Below are 20,843 nucleotides of genomic sequence, written 5' to 3' on the forward strand. Positions count from 1 at the left end.
GGTGTGATTGTTTTTTACACAATTGTGTCCTGCAATAGGACAGACACACACCACTGCCTCTTCGAGGGCCCGGGCCTGTCCATAGCACCTCCCCCTCCCACTTCCACCTGGCATCGCTGTCAGAGGCATGGCTCTGTGCCTTGGCATGCAACATGCCATCTTCCTGGCACTACGTCTGGTTGCAGCACTGAGGGAGGGATGGGCCTGAGCCAACTGGGGCTCCTCCGATCAACATGGTTGTCCACTCTTTGGGTGCCCTGAGGGGGGCTTTCCCACCTGTTCAATGGGAACCTAAGGTGCACCTCCAGCGGCCTCCATATGTCATCCAGATTTACACCATTCATGCCCTGCCCCGTGACAGGTGAGTCTTTATTAGCAACATATTAGATAAAGTAATACCAAGAACAAACATAATCAAAGAAAAATATAATGTTATCAAGTTAGATTTCAAATATATTTGCATTCTTAAAATGATTTCCATGATATAATTTGAAACACAAGAGTTATGGCTGTGACAGAACTTATTCAGACTAAAAACGTTAAAGTATGACCGGACAGGATTTCTTCTAAAATATTGAATTTAAATGTTAAATATGTCTTTAAGTTTGGCCTGAGTAGTTACAAATTGCAGCACTGTTCCCGTTTTGTTAATTTAGTTAGTATTTGGCACAAATGGTAATGATTTTCTAGTTTCCCCTTGACATATTGAATAGTTTGCAGCTTTCAGGTGGTGCAACAGCAATGTTGGCTGAGATGATTCAGACTCTTCAGAGCTCTGTTAATGTTCTCATGTAGCTTTAAATGCTCCAATAGCCAGATGCTGATTGCCAGATCTCCTTTTATAGCTGACACATGCAGAAAACATACAATTAGCATAGGAATTATGTGTCATCCAGTGCATTAGTTTTCATAAGTAGATTATGAACTTGCTTTAGGAATATTGTTCAAATAATTAACCATTTAGGTGATTTTTAAGTCTTGGCTGCATGTTGTGTTTTTTGAGTAATATATTCTTATATAGTCAAAAAGGAATGACAAACTTCAAAAGCAAAAACTAAGTTGTCACTTTTCTTCCATCCATTCAAGCTTTAATGATTCCCTATCATAGTGGTTGTCAGTACTATGACAACATTGACAGATTCAACACCATCATACATTTTGAAACAGCGTTACCCGACATTTTAAAAGATCAGACTGGCACGCTGAAATATTCTCTTTGTGCTTCACGTTAATGTCAGAATTGAACTGCTATCTTCTCTCTCATGGTATTTATGACTCTCAGCGAAAGTCATTTGAATAATTGAACATTTCCAGAGCATCAATTAGCAAAACTGATCTTAAAAATACATATGCTTTTGATAACAGCAATCCTTAAGCTGGTGGAGTGAATTTCTTCTGATCACATTAATGGGGAACAGAATTTTCCTAAAAGACATCAATCAACACATCTGAGAAATGCGCTTCGAACATGATAGAGAGAAGCCCTGCTTTATAAACCAAGTACACTTGTCTTGGGGTTATGAACGGCTTAATTGGCAGTAGCGCCGCAAGTGTCACACAAAATGTCAGCAATGAAAGAAAGGGTACTGGAACAAATCCTCCAGTGCAGTTGCAGTGTCAGGAGAGAGTTTCTGTAAAGCATTCTGTGAGTTCAGAGAACAGTCCCGGTTGATTTCCTGTCATCGCAGAACTATAATTACTTACGACTCGTGTCATTGTGAACGAAAGGACAGAGTGGCTCAATGTTGGAAGAAGTGTTTAGCTAAAACCCAATGAAAGTACAATAGTACAAATAAAAGGCTGGCAAAACGTACTTACTAAAAAGATTATCCCAGCACAAGGTCCATTTAGTGGCCATGTTTATTGCTCAGAGCAGTTCCGTAACAACTGGCAAGGAAAGATCATGTGTTGTGATAGGATTGCAGTAGGATTATGTTGTCAACTTTTTTTTACAGTTAATTAATTATTATAATTATTGACGCAATAAAATCATTATATCTATTCAAGCCATTTCTGCATGGAGGGCAGAGTATGTTCCAATCCATTGGGCGAGGAATAGCATGCCCCATGGACAGTTTACCCATATTTCAAGGTCTACAAATAGAAACAGACATCCTATTAGACTCAACACCTACAGGCAATTTACCACCCTCCAATTCAACCTGACCTGCATGTCTTTGAACACTAAGCACCTGGAGGTAACCCACGCAGACCTCCTAATCTATAATCAACACAATTGAATATAATGGAGCTGCTATTAGCCACTATACAGATGGGTTGTTGAATCTTTTGCAATGCAATATAATTATATAGGATGATATTACAATAGCTACAGTATGAAAAATAAAGTAAATGTAGTCTCATAGAGTTATGAAATGGAAATAATCAAGTATACCCACAAACTGATTTTAAGTACGTTTACTGCGTTACCACTGGGTTGGCTTTTTAATGTTACAAAGTCTCTGAATTTGATATTGTTGTATTTGCATGACAGTTATTTTGCAATGGAATAAATAGAATGGCACAATTTGTTCCTTATAAGACAACAAATTAAGACATGTTTGTTTCATCATTTAATCTTCATTTATCGAGGTAAAGCCCGCCACCCTATCTTTTGTCTGATCCTGTACACACCAGGGAGATTCAGCTACTGAGTTTGGTATAACCATCTCTTCTCGAAAATGCAACTATCTACAATGTTAGGTAGCTGAATCTTTAACTTTACAAGATAAAACTATAGGTCAAAAAGACATGAAATGTAGTGTTGTAGAACTATAAAAATGGAAACAAAAATCATTCGGATTACTACAAACTACACTTTGTGTCTTTTTACAACTATGTTAGCATTGACTTTTGAAACGTCTCCTTGATTTTGAGAGATTATGTAATGAAGGAACAACTTCGTATAACATGATAGACCAATTGAGAAAAATGATGTTTTAATCTTCATTTATCCAGCTAAAGTCAGCAAACCTTTTTTGTATGATCCTGTACTCTTTTGCTATCTCCTACCAGGGAGATTCCAGCTAGTTCATGGTCATACCACCTCTTCGCCTTTCTTGGAAAAGTTAACTCATTCAACTTCTACCCACATTGCACATATGAACATTCACTGGTCTTGTTCTGTTGATTTGTGTTACCCAACTGAGTTTACAAGGCTGATGCGATTTTATTCAGTATTCCTATACAGTCAAATTGTACCAGTGACTTAATATTCTCTTAACACAACTTCAAGTGTGAATATATATCTGCTATATTTCACCTTCAAAGCCAGCAACTGCTCCATCTCCTGGGAGTGTTTGTCACACCACAGTGCACATACTACACGATTTATACAGCAGCTGCTGCCGTAAATGTGCTGTAATTGCACAGTCACACATGGATCCGGGTGTGTTCATAGTATCACACCAAATCTATTTATCTGCAGTCCATGTGATAATGATGCTCGCTTTAACGCCACATCATCACCTCCTACTTCTGCATGTTATTTAAGGGTATTGTTATGCTTTAGAATTAGCATCTGTCACCCCAGTGCATTGCTCGTTGATTGGATCAAATGCTTTTGTGATATGATCTGATTGGGCATCAGCAGTGATCTCCTCAGTAATGACCCATGCTGGGAGGTGTTTCAGGAGCAGATTTGGAGGCGCTATCCTGTTAACAAGGAACCTGCTGAGACAAGCTGTGAGCAACACTGCGTGGAGATGTGTGATTTCAAGCAATGCCAGACAGCTGGTGATCTGCATATTATTTCATTTTTTCCTTCTTTTATTGTTATTGAACATGACAGTGACGGCGAATGGAGTGCTTGAGCTGGGGGAAAATAAAACAGAAAAAACATATGGGTTTTCATTGTTTTAGTTTTGTTGTCTCTGTGTGTTTCTGTGTCTGTGTCTGTGATTACTCTGTAGACAGATTTGGGTATTTTGGCAGATTATTTACTTTTGAATGTCATGCATTAGACAAAACGGTGTGAAAATAAGATTGAACAGAGTAAATATTATTGTTCTAACTACTATATTTTTTTACCAGGGCAGGATGAAACCTAAAACTGACTGATTTATCCTCATTTTCCTTATTTATAACTCATATGATATCACCCTTGTATCAACTCAACTCATCGTAAGTTATTTTTCTTCTCTATTAACCCCAGATTTAGGCTCAGACATACTCTAACCAAGGATAACAATCATGCTCTGTGTTGAATCAATTTGAAAACAACATCTTTAGTAATAATGGACCATGAGTGGCTGAAAAACATTCTGTAATGTTGTGGAAAGTATTTAGCTACTGTTTAGTAACTGAAGTGACAAGGTGGAAGTTAGGCATTGACTTGGGTTCATCTGATTCTACTTTTATCGGCATAGCTCTATGGATGGAAATGTCCACCACTTTTTCAAGACTTAAATACTGTTTCCATTTCCATTCCTTTTGTAGTCATTCATAGTCTAAGAGGAGATGTCTGAGTATCCTCGAGTGCACGAGGGATATCGTTTTTTTTGTAAAATGGCCTGACACATATGGGATGGATGCTATGAAAACACATTTAATTGCAAATATTTCCTAACCCAAATGCAAAAAATATCCAAACTTTTCAGCTTTTGTTGCATGATATTCAGGTATAAATTATGATTTTCCAATACTTAGCCTTATGAAAAGATTAATGCAAAACTAATGTAATTTCTGTGAGCCTCACATTTGTGTTTGGTGCAGATATAAGCAATTGACATGCTGTGAGGACATACTCAAAGCAATAGTGTAACATTTGCAGGGAAATTTGACTGTAGTTTGCAAGGTCCAAAGTGAAATACACTCAACATGTAAACCTCACCATAGTCCACTGTTCAGTACATGCAAATGACCCTGCCATATTTCAATGACTGATACCTAAATGGAAAAAAACAACTTTGTTTTATACCGAGAACAAAGAAAAAAAGTATCCATCAGTGCTGAAAACAACCTGGCTACCCCTGTGCTCTGTGGGCTACATGCAGAGTAATTCTCTGGGGGATGTATTCCAGACATAATGAGAAAGAAACATCAGGGTAAACAAATCGACTTTTTTTTTGCCGGCTGGCCTAATTACAGGGCAGGAATAAATAACTATTGGAGAGGATACAGGCACACTAGTTTAATGCATTGTACTGGGCCATGGAGAGTTAATGCGTCATTTTTCTGCCTGACATGTTGCTGTGGCATGTTCGGTTCAGTCTGATGTTTAGCTGCTCTGCAGCTGTGACATTAGCAGTCACTTGCAATGCTTTCGTTTTTACATTTTAAACCTCTCACATGTGCCAAAAATATACTGCCAAGGACATTTCAGTCAAAAATCGTCATGTTGTGAGGTAAAATAAGTTGCCTCTATAAGGCAAGAAAAAGAGAAGTTAATCAGGTTAACCATTCGTTTTGGTGTTTAAATGGAATATATGACTGATAGGAGGGATTGTTTTAACTTTAAGAAAAGTTCACCCCTGGATAGCCTTAGGTGGGGATCAGACAGTGATGCCTCGATGAATCTCCTTCAAAAATACCATGGCAGGGCCAAATGGCTGGGTGCACCTGGGGATGTCTTACCCAAGTGTCACATTGACAGATAGATACACAAGTACTGGAACCATTGAAAATCTTTTCATTTTTATGCATTTCTAGGGTAAAAACAGATGGTTACATCCTAAATGCATCATATCATCATTGGTTTTTCAGGTCCAGTGTATTTTAGGCGTTTCTTTTTTTAGTGTATACTAACCTCAAACCACCTCTTCTACTTTTGCTTTAACCACATTTCCCAGGGTGCCTTTTAACAGCCAGTGTGCGGACCCACACATAAAGATCAACATATGTACATTTTAAAAACATAACATGTTGTATGATAAAACCTTGTCTACCTTTATGTGATAAAAGTCAGATAAAGATAAAGATGACTGAATGTGGGAACACTTTCTTTCTTTTCATTTATATTTAATTTCTTTACAGCCCAAAGACAAGAAGCATATCACAAAATAAAAAGCAAACCAAATGAGTATACACAAAAACTTATTCACGAAACGAAAATGTAAACAAATCACAAAAATAGACTGTAACATGTTGTTTGTCCAGCTGATACATATTATTTCTGCTTTACAAAGAATTGGTTGTCTCATTACATTAGCGAGTGACAATATTAGAGGAAATGACTTTTGGAAGTAATCTCAAAAGCTGTTTTCACTCTTGATTATTACATTTTTTTACTTCCTCTTATCCTTAGTCTTTGCCTTGTATACACATGTAATTCATAACAAAATAATTGTTCAAGATGCTACAAACATCAAGGCAGTATTTGGCAGGCCGTCATCTTTCACTCTGGTCAGAGCATTCATGCACTTCCTGATAGATGAGGTGGAGAGAAGCAGGGAAAAATCCTAAAACTGAAAATTCCCCTCACTGTAATCGTTTCAATCTGTTCTGCCAGAAGAGATTGGAGTATTTTGCTTCCCTGTTGGGGTGCTGTATATATCTCCTCCCTCCCGCTCTTATTTTCTCTCTCCCTCTCCCTTTTTCCCATTATTGCAATATGGCACTCTCCATTTCATTGTCAGTCTGGGCAGCACTGCTGTAGCATAAACTCGTTACATTGTGCCTAAAGCCCGCTGACTACATGGAGCCATATGCTCACACATCATGGATAAAACATTACATTACACCTATGTGGCCACCAGTTTCTGCTTAGGCTAGAAAAAGGGGGATAAGCAAAGAAAACTTAAGACACCTCTACACTATTCGCCAGTTCAAATGAAAGCGTTTTTCTGCACTGAGAGGGTGTGGAGCATGCAAGATTAGGTGCTGCTCCTTGTTTTGTATTATGATCCCCGAGCCCCATTTAAGGAGTTGCAGTCCCTGTTGATTGAGAGAGCCTCTTTAAGTGGCCATGGCAATTCCAACAACAACAGTCGACCTCCTCTGGCAGGAAGGAGGCCCTTAACCACAAGAGCTGGGTCTGGAGGGGTTGGGGTGGGAGGTGAGCCAGGGGGAAGGCAGCTTGCGGTCGTACATCTTGGGAAGGCTGCATGTGTTGCCCAGACAGCCCCTTAAGTGACTTCACCTCATCTCTATGGTGCTCATTACAAGCTATAGAAAGACATCCATTCAGGGCAGCAGGATAAAAAACGTACCAACTCCATCTGGAGACAAGAGGGCGTCAACATGGGCATGCTAAATTTATCGGGTTCTGTACAATACAGTGAATTGTGGAGGGTTGTATGTCTCATCATTTTTACACACTTCACTCCTCGTTGTCACAAGTATGGCAGCATGTTCAGAATTTAATTTAATCTGTAGGGTTCCAACAAATATTTACGCTATAAACTGAGAAAAAGATTCAAGTGCCTCTACAGTTGCCCTCTTTAAAATATATCACAGGATATAACTCAAAGAGGGGTACCATGACAAAGTCCACACAGCATCGAGTATTCGTTTTGAAGCCCGTGTTTACGCCGCTCCGTTTGGTAGCCAAGCAGCGGGCTCCTGCTGGGATATTAGGAAGGCTCTGCGTTCACAAGATGGAGTCTAACAGAGAGGAGAGGAAGATGGGCAGAGAACTCTTGAGACCACATTATTTTCCACTGTCGAATTCAATTGAAATGCCAGTCTTGACAAATTACACCTCCCTTCAATCTAATATCTCCCTGTAAATGCCTTTTCTCTTTCAAGTCTTGCGCTTGAATATACATGTATGACTCTGGAGTGCAGAAAGTGTTCATAGTCAGCAAATGAACCAGAGATAAAATCACTCACGCCTGCCTGTGAAATAAGCATAAAGCCAGGATTGTGCTTGTGAACTGTAGCAGGTTGAAGAGGTTTAGCCATCCAAGAGCTGCTTGCCGTAATGGCTTTGATTTGAATTTCTACACCCTTCATTAGAAAGCATTGACATTTCAAGCCACCTGTACGATATTGTCACTGGCTAACCTTTAAAAAAAGAGTGATGTGTGTTTCTTGGAGAGATAAAAGCCCAGAAACAACAACTGTCACACTGATACACTCTTTGTCTATAGTCTGCTAAAACAGACTCAACCAACTAATGAGAAAGAAACATCACAAAAGAAAGCAGAAAAAAGATCTGCACATCTTGGAGGGTTTATTTAAGTGTTTGATGGGTTTGTAGACAGGCATACAATCAGGTATGTAGGATGCTTCAAAGATGCATCATTCCACCAATCGTATCTATTGAACATGAACGTTTAATACTACATACTGCATAATATATGTAGTTTGTAGGGTCCCAAAAGACCTGCAGGAGATAAATACAAATATAAGCTTCTCATGAGAAACAACTTTGATTTAAGAACATCAACATTGCAAACAGGGTGGGCTATATTATGTCAACATTTTCCTCACTCTTCCTCTTTTCTGTACATCATATTTACAATTCATTTTCTAAAGTCTGTTGCTAAAATACACCCTTATCACGGCTGACTGTTCCTGTTGACAGAATAAATAATTTTGAAGTTTTTCAGAGGTGCACCTGTATTTCAGTCACAAAGAACTTGGCCTTTTTGGCACTGATGTGGCTTTTATAACTCATATATCAACGTGATGATTGCCAGAACTCTAACATTGCTGCACTTAAATAAATATGACCCACATTCAGTGGCGACTTGTCATTAGATCAGCAAAAATTAATTAAAATAATAATTCCCCAAATATGTTTAAATATATGTTTAAATATATGTTTAAAATATATGTTAAGATCATGTTAAGCCGTCTGTACATTGCTGCTTCGGACTGCGTTGTTCTGATTAGTGGCCGCTCTCTTCTCACTGTGAAAATGAAGGTGTACTGAAAACTACACTGCGCATCTTCAGAGTAGTTTTTCATTCAATGTGTGCAGCAAAAAAAAACACAAGTGGGGCAAAGCGCTCCCAGCCCCACAAAAACGTCATCTCATAAGTTGTGCTGTGAAAAGTGTAGTTATTAAGAGGAGACGAGAGAGCTTAGTGTACAACACCAGCGGTGAATAATTAAAAACTGAAAATGAAAGAGGTTGACCATCTGCTGGAGTTTTGTGAGGGAAAGTATAGTTTATGTTGATTGTCTGTGTTTAGCCTTTAGGCTATCGATCTGCTGGAACGATTGTTATTGTAACCACGGTGACGAGGGTCGGTGTTTTCCTTAGTCTGGAGTTTTCATGCTGAGGCATTACGGTTGTTGTTATTGTTAAGTTTCGCTTTGTGATAGTGCTCTTTACTCCATGTATTAAGGTACAAGAAGCCCATATGTAAATATTTAAATTGTTCGTGCCCCACAATTTTTGTACATAAAAATGTTTGGTCTGGTTTCTACTTGTGATTAAGTTACCTGAGTGTTTATATAGTTTTACTTTATGTTTCTCTCTCCCATATGGCAAGCACATTTGCACATAAGGGTCAAGTTTCAGTTTTACTGGAAAAGGAATTGCTTTCACCATCAAACACTACCTTTTTATTCCAAATCTTGTATTTTAACATCATTTTGACCATGACAGACATCCTCCTGTGTTTGCAAACTCTTTAATAAGCACCTGCTAAATATATGGAATATTTAGACAAATAGATAGATAGATAGATAGATAGATAGATAGATAGATAGATAGATAGATAGATAGATAGATAGATAGATAGATAGATAGATAGATAGATAGATAGATAGATAGATAGATAGATAGATAGATAGATAGATAGATAGATAGATAGATAGATAGATAGATAGATAGATAGATACTGTGGATGTTACTAACTAAATCAAATCTGATTTAAGCTTTTTCTCATATTTCATCATTTATGATATCCATATTCACATTCTGGCCCTCATTAACATATTCCATTTTGATCAATATTTCATATCCCATGTTCCATATTCACTTTTTTAATTACCTACTAATTCTGTGTATTAGCACATTTTTCATATTCATTTGCATGCTTCATGCTCTTTTTTTAATTTTAAGCTTTTTGTAGCTTTTAGTTTTTTCTTTATGGTTTAGTTGCAAAACCACTTTTCCTTTTTTTTAACTCCACATTACACAGTCCATGCAAACAGAAACTAAGCACCGGTTTATAATCTGGTTACAGGCCAACAAAGGCATTTTACTGGAAAACCCGTATACGACCCCAAAACACTTAGCAGCCCTTTGTTGATCAAATTATCTCAATTTCCTACTTCACCCATTTCATAGGCTATAATTCAAACTTGGAGTCCAATACCTTTTGAAAGAATTGGACATTAAATCCGCTCCATTGAGTGCAAACTTCCAGACAGTGGTCAGTAGTGTGGATTTGAAGGTAATCTAACAAAATCCACACTATTACCTGAACTAATAAGAGCTCTGACTGTCATATATCCAAGTTTTTGAGGTCACTATTCTTTTCATCCTTGCTCCTTCCATGACTTCTAACGTCAATCAAGCCACTGATTTGAGTGGGTTGTGCTCTGCAATATTTCGAAAGCACACTGGGAGGCAATTAGAACAATGATTACCAGCATCCAGAAAAAGAGTGAAGACAGGCAAAGAAAGTGCTGACATGTGTGAGGTGAGCTGTGCCAGGCTCTGAAAATGTGCCCAGGCAAGCACATGTATGTCGGGGGTCTCTGAGCGCACACCGGCTGCTTTCTGCTCAAGCAAGTTGTGTGTTGAGCAGTGGCAGGTGAGAATGCTTCGGGAGGCCATGTGCTGCAGTGCTGCCATCTTTAGCCCCGGGTTTGGGCCAGGTACACAGCAGCTGTTTGTCTCTGCGGGCAAATAACTGTCACACAAATACACATGCATGCCAATCAAAATGATGCCAGATAAGAGGAAATATCTCTGCTGGCTCAGGATTGAAACGTCATCCTTTTACTTGGGGGTAATATGATTTAAACATAGTGTTACATTTAAATACACAGCCATAGACAAGACACACAGGAACACACACATCAAGTCACCACAGCCACTGTCTATTTTTACCAAAACAATCCAATTAAATGAATGCTTAAATAATTGAACATTGTAATACAATTATTGTAACTGTAATATAAAACCTCTCTGCACTTTTGTGTTCAGTGGATTCGGTGCTATTTTATTCAGAGCGAAAATAATCCCCATGATGCACCAAATGCCAGGCTAAAGATCATTTATCTGGATGAGCGTTGTGCTTCTTAATCTGGGTCTAAATAAGATCAGGATCAGCATCGAGATGATGCTGATTTGGTGATATTATTGGATATTGAGTGGTAATATTTAACACAGGGGTTTTTATGAATCAATAATATGGAATCAGGTATAAAAGGGATAAAAGAGATTTACAGCATATATTTATGTAGTGTTTAAGTACATTTTCCCTCAATTAGTACAGGCTACACTTTTTCCTCTCTCCACACACTCAACTAATGGCAACAGCATACTTGTTCTTCCTCGCAATCCTCCAGAAACATACTCACACATACACAAAAACACACACACACACACACACACACACACACACACACACACACACACACACACACACACACACACACACACACACACACACACACACACACACACACACACACACACACACACACACACACACACACACAGCTATGCTACCTTATGATGTCTGAATGTATTACACTGTACATATGGTTGCTGCTTATAAAAGCGTTCAACATATTTTGAAACGTTTTGAAATATTAAGCTTAACAGCTGCTTCAAGTGCAAGTTAATCCACTCTCGTTTACGTGCTGTAATCTAATGGCCATTTCCTCGACTCCATGGTTGTCATTACTTGATTCATGATGTGAATATCTCTTTAATGTTGGAGATGTGATATTTGGTATGACCTTGTTCTTTAATCTGGAAGAAATCTGTTCCAGGAATGCAGAGCAACAAGCTGTGGGAAAAAAATGTAACTGTTAAAGAATAAGCAGACCCCAGCTGTGTGGATGTATATAATATAATTGGCCCGTGGATGTGAACTGAATTCAACAGGCAGGTCTGCTGCAGAATATATTGCTTCATTAACAGGAGCAGAGCATATTGTAAAAAGCTGTGGTGGGGTTTCATGTAGTGTTGGAATAAATGCTATGGTTTCATATCAGCGAACTGGGGTTATGTCTTGTAGAAGAACAAATGTTGGCCATTATATTATAATGGAGGGTCATGTAAACCTATAGCTACAAGCCAAAACCATGATACTCTGTCAGTCTGCACTGTATGCTTTGTGCTGTCTTTTCTGTACTTTTTCTATGTGCCATTATCTGAATCCAATGCATTTATGCAACATAGAGAAAATCTACTGTGATTTATGTTGTCCAATCGTGCTGTACAACAAATGTGTTAAGATATGCAACATAACTATTGTATGATTTGCTTTTAATTTTACAACACACACTCTTGTGTTTAAGTACATTAGTGTAACATCATCAAATGATGAGATGTTCTTAAAAAGATAAACCCCTGACTGAACCAGTTTTGTTCCTCTGCATTTAAATTGTGTACCAAACGTTTACTGACTTACTATATTGCTTTATAAATGTAATGTTTTGTTGTATGTTCAATTTACTTACTTAGAATTAGCCTGTTTGCCCCCTACTGCCTACTATGAAGCATGACAGACATGGATAACACATTGAATCATTCATGCGTTCTCCTCCCCAGTCCTGCTGAACTGTGTGATGCAGTGTATCCTGGTTTCCTTGAGATGAGTTCAGGGCCAATGACAAGGACACCAGCTTTGTATGAACGAAAGCTGAGTTGAAAGAATTTCTCAGACATCTAGTCCTTAAAAGCAGCTTAAGAAAAAAAAAAAATCTAAAAAATTTCACTGGAGAAATTAACTCATCCCAAGAGATATGGCTAACAACAGTATAAAAACAAATGAGAAATAATATGACAAATGTATAATAGCCAGGGAAAAAATCGTTGGCCCAAGAAGTGTGCCTTGAGGCACACCATGAAATCAGTGAAGCTGAAAGAAAGTATCACAAATTGAGAGTGAAAGGAGTATGTTTGACAGTTCAAATGAAAAAAAGGTCAGAGAGAGCCACAGAGAAACCGAAAAAAAGGAGGAACTATTATGCCCATGGGGGGAAATTTTCTTGATTAATATGTCATAGATTTCTTCAACCAGAAGGGGGAGCTGTTCCATGTCTCTGAGTGAAATACATTGTGTTATTGGGTGATAGAGCAGTGTTTTAGAAAATATTTTCCAAATGGGCAATCCTTCCCATTACCTTTCTCCCTTAAGCCTAGTCACAAACTGAAGGAGAATACAGCACTTTAATACTTTGCTTTCATAATCATGCTCTTTGAAAGTACAAACAAGCATTCACTTCTTATACCAACACACACACACAGCCTTTTTCAAAATGTAAATGATATAAATGTCACATTTTTCCACCTAAGGTGAATACTCTTTCAATTCCCTATTCTTTAAAAAAAAAGGTTATTTACCTTATCCTCTCCTTCATCCCCCGTTTTATGATAATATGCAACAACCCCCAGATTATTTTAAGACACGTAATGTAATTTAAGGGTCTTAATCCTATCTCCTGATACAGCCACCATGTGACGTCATCTTTTAGACTCAAATGACAGATGTTGGCCTTTACGCCTGTTTGGATTTCTATGAAGTCACCGGAACAAATTTCCCTATTAGTTGGGCTATGTACAAACTATGAAGACCGCTGCAATGAGCAGGGAAGTATCTCTGCATCCCTACCTGTTGGATCTACCCTTTTAATCACAGGAGTATGCAGTACCAGACTTTGGTTCACTAAATTAACTGATATTAAACTCACAATCTCTGAAAATAGAGGACTGTGGCATGATTTAAGAGCCTGGTTAACTGTTTTTCAGCTGAATCTCATTCCATGTATGTTCAGAGTCATAGTTTCTTGGCAACAATACAACGAAATTAAAGTTACACCAATGCAACTTGCAATGTTTGACCATAGGGGCCGAAAAACATTACAGCTTTAAGTCTTGAGTATTAGCTTGTAAAGGAAGGCTATCACTAAGCTGTTGGCAAACAACTGTCCCTTCTACCCCAAGATGTTTTTTAAGCAGGGACTTGGTAAACACGTCACAGTCCTCTTCATAATTAATCTTTGATTGCAGGTAAGAAAATAATATTTCTTCACAGTTCAACTTTCTACTGTTTTGCTGGGCAGCCTACAGTTAGCTTGTTATTGGAGTGTAGCCATATACTGTGCCAGTACAATCCTAACTTTTACATTTTTGTTTATGATTCAGAACATTAAAGTCATACAGGAGACTGTAACTTTTTATAAAACAAATGTTCCCCTAAATATACAGTGGGGCAAAAAAGTATATAGTCAGCCACCAATTGTGCAAGTTCTCCCATTTAAAAAGATGAGAGAGGCCTGTAATTTTCATCATAGGTACACTTCAACTATGAGAGACAAAATGAGAAAAAAAAATCCAGAAAATCACATTGTAGGATTTTTAATGAATTTATTTTCAAATTGTTGTGGAAAATAAGTATTTGGTCAATAACAAAAGTTCATCTCAATACTTTGTTATATACCCTTTGTTGGCAATGACAGAGGTCAAACGTTTTCTGTAAGTCTTCACAAGGTTTTGACACACTGTTGCTGGTATTTTGGCCCATTCCTCCATGCAGATCTCCTCTAAAGCACTGATGTTTTGGGGCTGTCGCTGGGCAACACGGACTTTCAACTCCCTCCAAAGATTTTCTATGGGGTTGAGATCTGGAGACTGGCTAGGCCACTCCAGGACCTTGAAATGCTTCTTACGAAGCCACTCCTTCATTGCCCTGGCGTTGTGTTTGGGATCATTGTCATGCTGAAAGACCCAGCCACGCTTCATCTTCAGTGCCCTTGCTGATGGAAGGAGGTTTTCACTCAAAATCTCACGATACATGGCCCCATTCATTCTTTCCTTTACACGGATCAGTCGTCCTGGTCCCTTTGCAGAAAAACAGCCCCAAAGCATGATGTTTCCACCCCCATGCTTCACAGTAGGTATGGTGTTCTTTGGATGCAACTCTGCATTCTTTCTCCTCCAAACACGACGAGTTGAGTTTTTACCAAAAAGTTCTATTTTGGTTTCATCTGACCATATGACATTCTCCCAATCCTCTTCTGGATCATCCAAATGCCCTCTAGCAAACTTCAGACGGGCCTGGACATGTACTGGCTTAAGCAGGGGGACACGTCTGGAACTGCAGGATTTAAGTCCCTGGCGGCGTAGTGTGTTACTGATGGTAGCCTCTGTTACTTTGGTCCCAGCTCTCTGCAGGTCATTCACTAGGTCCCCCCGTGTGGTTCTGGGATTTTTGCTCACCGTTCTTGTGATCATTTTGACCCCACGGGGTGAGATCTTGCGTGGAGCCCCAGATCGAGGGAGATTAGCAGTGGTCTTGTATGTCTTCCATTTTCTAATAATTGCTCCCACAGTTGATTTCTTCACACCAAGCTGCTTACCTATTGCAGATTCAGTTTTCCCAGCCTGGTGCAGGTCTACAATTTTGTCTCTGGTCTCCTTTGACAGCTCTTTAGTCTTGGCCATAGTGGAGTTTGGAGTATGACTGTTTGAGGTTGTGGACAGGTGTCTTTTATACTGATAACGAGTTCAAAAAGGTGCCATTAATACAGGTAACGAGTGGAGGACAGAGGAGCCTCTTAAAGAAGAAGTTACAGGTCTGTGAGAGCCAGAAATCTTGCTTGTTTGTAGGTGACCAAATACTTATTTTACCGAGGAATTTACCAATTAATTCTTTAAAAATCCTACAATGTGATTTCCTGGATTTTTTTTTCTCATTTTGTCTCTCATAGTTGAAGTGTACCTATGATAAAAATTACAGGCCTCTCTCATCTTTTTAAATGGGAGAACTTGCACAATTGGTGGCTGACTAAATACTTTTTTGCCCCACTGTACATAGGCTAACGAAGCTAATTGCTGTGCTGTAGATTTCTGTTGTATAGGGCTATTGTCTATGTTTTCAAAGTGGGAAGTCTTTTTTCAGAAACTAGAAAAAGGACATAACTTTTGAGTTGCTTGTCTTATCCACTATTACCCAAAATGTTACGTTTTTTTAAAATCATGTTTAATAATATTATTACACATTCCATTTTTACTAGTTTTTTTAAAGTATTTAATCATTGATCGAGATATCCCTCCTGGTTGCCATCTGATGTGAACATCTGTTGTGAACGTATTTATTGTCAAGTCAGATTATTTGTAATTTAAATTGGGTATAAGAGTATTTTGATGATCTGGAAATGTTTTCAGACGAGGGGTAGAGTGCTTATACCTTACATAATTATAGTTAATGCCGACTTTGCACCTTAACCTGAGCATTACAAACTCATTAGGTCAACTTCAAAACATAAAAACATATGATGTTGTATATGGAAAAGAGTAGTGAACACATTTTTTAAAAATGTTGGTAGTTTAGGTCATTATTTTAAAGAACAACAGTGAGTATACTCACAAAAAGCTGAACAAAGCTGTGGTGTTTGTATTATTTTGAATACTCATTAGTATCAACATGTTATTTGACTCAATGACAATATCGATAAAGCTCTTTCAATATTGAGATTTTGACGACAGAACTGTCACTTGTTATGCTATTAAATATGTTGAGTCTGCGCATAATGTTAGTGAAACTGAGTGAAGCTGAGTGGTTGTTTTTGAATGAAATCCCACACCATATTTTAGTTTTTGCCTGAGCACACAGGCGGCCAGGATCCAAACTTCCGTGTGACTCCACACCCTGTTTTCCGGGGAGCCGGTGGAGATCCAGCCCTTCAACACGCTGCTCTGTTACGTCCCGACCGTGAGCAGTGAGGTGGACGCGGTGGAGATTTCTCCTTCTGGTCGGATCTTATCTTTTCCACCACCAAGCTCTTTCTACTCTTTTCCCCGCTTGACGTATATTGGAGTAGGGAAGTCTGCGCATTGGTGCTCAGTCGCTCGCAAAACGTTTCGCCCTTGCGCTGCGCCTAGGTGGCAATGGATTGATTTCAGTGATTTTTCTCCGACCTCTGCCTCGACCAAGTTGAGAAAACAGTCTCTCTAACCTGCGGCTCTCTCTTTCCAGCTACATGTTTCATCCAGCCACTTTTAAAAGTACCTGGCTCCGAATGTCTGTGCACATTTTAGGACTTTGAACTTTTTTCCGCTTGTGCATTTGAAGGAGGTGGCCGAGGATTTTAAGGATTGCATTTTTTTGAAGCTTCTCCGGGGTTCCTGAAGCCTGCAAAGATTTATTCGTGAAAAGTGATGGCCGAGCGGGGAGCTCTGTCGCTCCTCTCTCTCCTCTGTCTCACCTTTCTGTACACCGAGACCACCGCGGCAAAGCATGTCGACAAAGGTAATGTCTTAAAAACACTGATGTTATTTTGCTGTAGATGTAAGCTTCTTTACGCCTCAATTGAAGAAACTTACGACATTACATCACGAGTTGTAAAAAAAGGAACACACAGAATACTGCTGGCTGTGAAAACCAGACGTTGAGCTAGGTAGCTAATTCTGCTGTGTTTAGGTCATCTACTCCCTCACCATTTACACAACTTTGAAAGTAGGCTACTTTTCCATAGCAGAAACACAATTTACTCTAAAACCATCCCTGTCTAAAGAAGTAAAGCAACACGCTTTTTCCACTCCGTCCTTTTGTCTTTGCATAGAAGCTGTTGAGTCAGATCTTCAGATTGTTTGTCATTCAAATGATTCCTACACATGCGGTTTAGTTGTTTCACAAATATGTACTTGGCACATGAATGCACATAGTGTTGCATTCGTATTTAAAATGCTACATATCACATTGTGTTTGTTGAATTAAGGTTTTTTGCATCTACCTGCGTTTAAATGGATCTGTGGTCATGGTTATGCAAATGATGGCAGGAACTTTCCTCTTAAAAAAATCAGAGTAATTGGAGCTCACTGTCAGGTAATAAGCTAGCATCATCAGTCCAACAGACATCTCATTACCTGGCGTCAATACATGTTTAGCTGATGGATAAACAGACTCCAATTAATTTGCTCCTGTTAATTGTTTTGAAGTGAGATCACTGCACTGCAGTCTCTGCCTTATTCCACCTGGTGATATTTTGTAGTAAGATATTTCACTGATATTAGAAGTTATTTCTTAATATAAGAGGTATTGATTTGAGTCTGTATGTTTCAGTCTAACTTACCACGATATGTTGTAAGCACTCCAAACCATGGCAGGAGTGCCTGAGATAAATTGGCCAGCAATGAAAAGAAAATGTCTTTCCAGCAGGCATTGGAGTGCACAGCTCCAGCTCATATCACATACCCCATTGTGACAGAGTCACATCTTTATCATTTAAGCTGTTAGACTCCATCAAACACAACAGTATGTGGTCTGGAAAATTGTACATGTATAACTGACTTTTCTTTGCTAGATGGCCCAGTTTCTTCCATCATTCTCGTGATATGCAAAACAGTTGTGTGTGTCCATGTGCCTTTTGAAAGCTTGTTACTTATTTTAAAAAGAATGAATGTGCATTGAAGACAGGCCTTGGAGTGACAGGCCTGTGCTAGCTGCTGGGCTCTCTGGCGTGTGGAGCCTGATGAAAGACCCTCTCCTGCATGAAAAAGCGCTTTGCAGTAGTGGAAGGGGAGATAGAGAGGGAGAAGGAGAGAGAGAGAGAGAAAGAGTGAGGGAGAGGAAAAAAGCCCCTCCTTGCCTTTGCAGGAGATCACTACAAAAGAGAGGGATGGGGGTAGGGTGAAACAGGCTGACTGTCTGGAAAGTAATAAAACCAGGAGATTAAGGGGACCTGGGAGTTCCTTTGGGAGCTTTGATTGATTCCAGAGAATTGGACTGGGACCCACACGCAGAGAGAGTCTCAAATTACTAATTGTGGGGTCCCCTTCTCTGGAAATATCTGTTTATTCAAAACACATTTGTCGGAGGCACTGGCTGTTGCCGGAACGTATCTTTCTCAAAGTTGGCAGCCCTCACTTAGAGATATCAATCTCATATATGTAATTGCTAGTCTTACCTTTTTCTTTAACCTGTAAAAGTTTAGCCTAACAGCTGCTATTTCATCTATCCACTTCCTTATTAGCTCCTACAAGTTGTCAGAACTTTTAAATAATGGCTCAAAAAGTTTGGCTTTTGTGGATAAGTCATTGTTAGAAGAGTGTAAAGTCCATTTAGGCTCTATCTTATCTTTGTAATCCTGCTGGGAGGGAATAGTGTGCTGATTGTCTCCCAGCAGACAATGCAAATAACTTGCTGAAATGTGTCAACATTTGGCAACCCTCTCTGCTCTTACTGACCACTCACCAGGGTTTTATCCTCACAGACCACCTCAGGTGCAACCAGACTTTTATAAACAACTGTTGTTTTCTTTGGTGCATTTAAGTTCTTCTCTTTGAACTCTGCTGCTAAGAACATAATTTACCACCTTTTGTGTTGTTCTGTTTGGACAGCCCTGGTGGTCCTATGTCGTAGTTTGTGGATAACATATACGAAGGCCTAACAATGGATTTTATGAATCCTGAATTTCAAGGATAATTCAATTATCACCCCTTCCCCATGATGTGTATGTGATGTGTATGCAGTGTGGTAAAAATGTTTCTCTTTAGCCATTGTAATTGATGAAGTTGTAAAATCTCATTTTACAACTTCATCTTCAGCTCAAAGATAGCATCATCTTTTCCACATGCACACATCATCTTGTGAAGAGTAGCGAAAGAGCGTCATGCAGAGTCACCTGCTGTCTGCCGTATAGAATATGTTGTTTACTGATCCTTTATTTATGGGCTACAATCACTCATAAAGTCCTAATGACCTCCATCCACCAAAAGACGGGTAATTGCACACTTGGCCAAGTGTTTGATTCATTTGTTTCACTAATGAAACCGTCCTATCAGGATGTGCTATTGATTTGCTATGGATACTTATATGGAGGCTAGGTTTGTTGCTTCTCTATGTGCTCGTGTAAGAGGTGGTGTGGAAAGGTCAGCAGATCACAACTTGTTTGTGCACATGGTATGTGGGGCTGAAAACGAAGGCAATTATTGAAAAAATAATGATAACTGTCACAGCCGTTTATCACATGCAATTGGCAGAATAATCAATGTCCTTGAATAGATGTCATTACATCTGATGTTGCATCTTTTGGGTGATTGATGGTCAGTGTAATCATCGGCTTTTAGCTGATATTGTAGCATAATAACAGCGCTATTGGCTGTTATTTCATGTAACAAGGGTCTCCACTTTGTTGATTTGCCCACATATTGCTGTCATTTAGAGCAATCTCTATAGTGTAGGCTTAACTGCAGGATTCATGGAGACGTAGTGCAGCCAAACTACAGTAAGGCATCATCGTTTGCACCATGAAAATACTGCACGCCTTGAAACCTACATGGTTGATCCATTAACGTATCAAACTTTCATGCCTCAGCTGTTATTCTTAAAGTTTAATGCTTGAGATTTAATCTACATGAAATCTCCTCCACACTAGTATCCCATATTTATCCGTATGTTTATTGATTGCTTTTCAGCATGCTTTTTAAAATGGTTTCTGTTCACTGCTATTGTTAGCCCCTTGTGTATTTCAGACATACACTGGGTTTAGCTGGCTGGCTGCTTGTGATAGTGAAGGGATGGTTGTTTAGTGTAGAGAAAAGCCAAGGGTCATGGTCTAAAACCCAGAGCGGATCATGGACAAGTCTATGGCTTCTGCTGCTTCCCTGAAGATGAAATTGCCTCTGTCAGAGCTACTTCTTGTTGTGTGGTGCAGCAAAACACCACTCAAGTCAGCTTTTCCTGTCTCTCACTGCAGCCTGTATAACAGCCTCTGATTCTGCTACACATTCAGAGGCTTTCTTAAGGCTGTATCAAGTTTTG

At 39.0% G+C, this 20,843-nt stretch overlaps 1 protein-coding gene across 1 annotated transcript in view; it reads left to right on the forward strand.

Annotated features, from left to right (window-relative positions):
* The first annotated feature begins 16,755 nt into the window (after window positions 1–16,755).
* neo1a (neogenin 1a) overlaps window positions 16,756–20,843 on the forward strand; it is a 151,397-nt gene continuing 147,309 nt past the window's right edge. The window contains exon 1 of the mRNA XM_063881496.1: window positions 16,756–17,330. Coding sequence (XP_063737566.1) covers window positions 17,240–17,330 — 91 coding nt within the window. The 5' untranslated portion in view covers window positions 16,756–17,239. The remainder of the gene's footprint in view (window positions 17,331–20,843) is intronic.

This window comes from Eleginops maclovinus, chromosome 4, assembly GCF_036324505.1.
Source record: "Eleginops maclovinus isolate JMC-PN-2008 ecotype Puerto Natales chromosome 4, JC_Emac_rtc_rv5, whole genome shotgun sequence".
In the NCBI taxonomy this organism is placed as follows: Eukaryota; Metazoa; Chordata; class Actinopteri; order Perciformes; family Eleginopidae; genus Eleginops; species Eleginops maclovinus.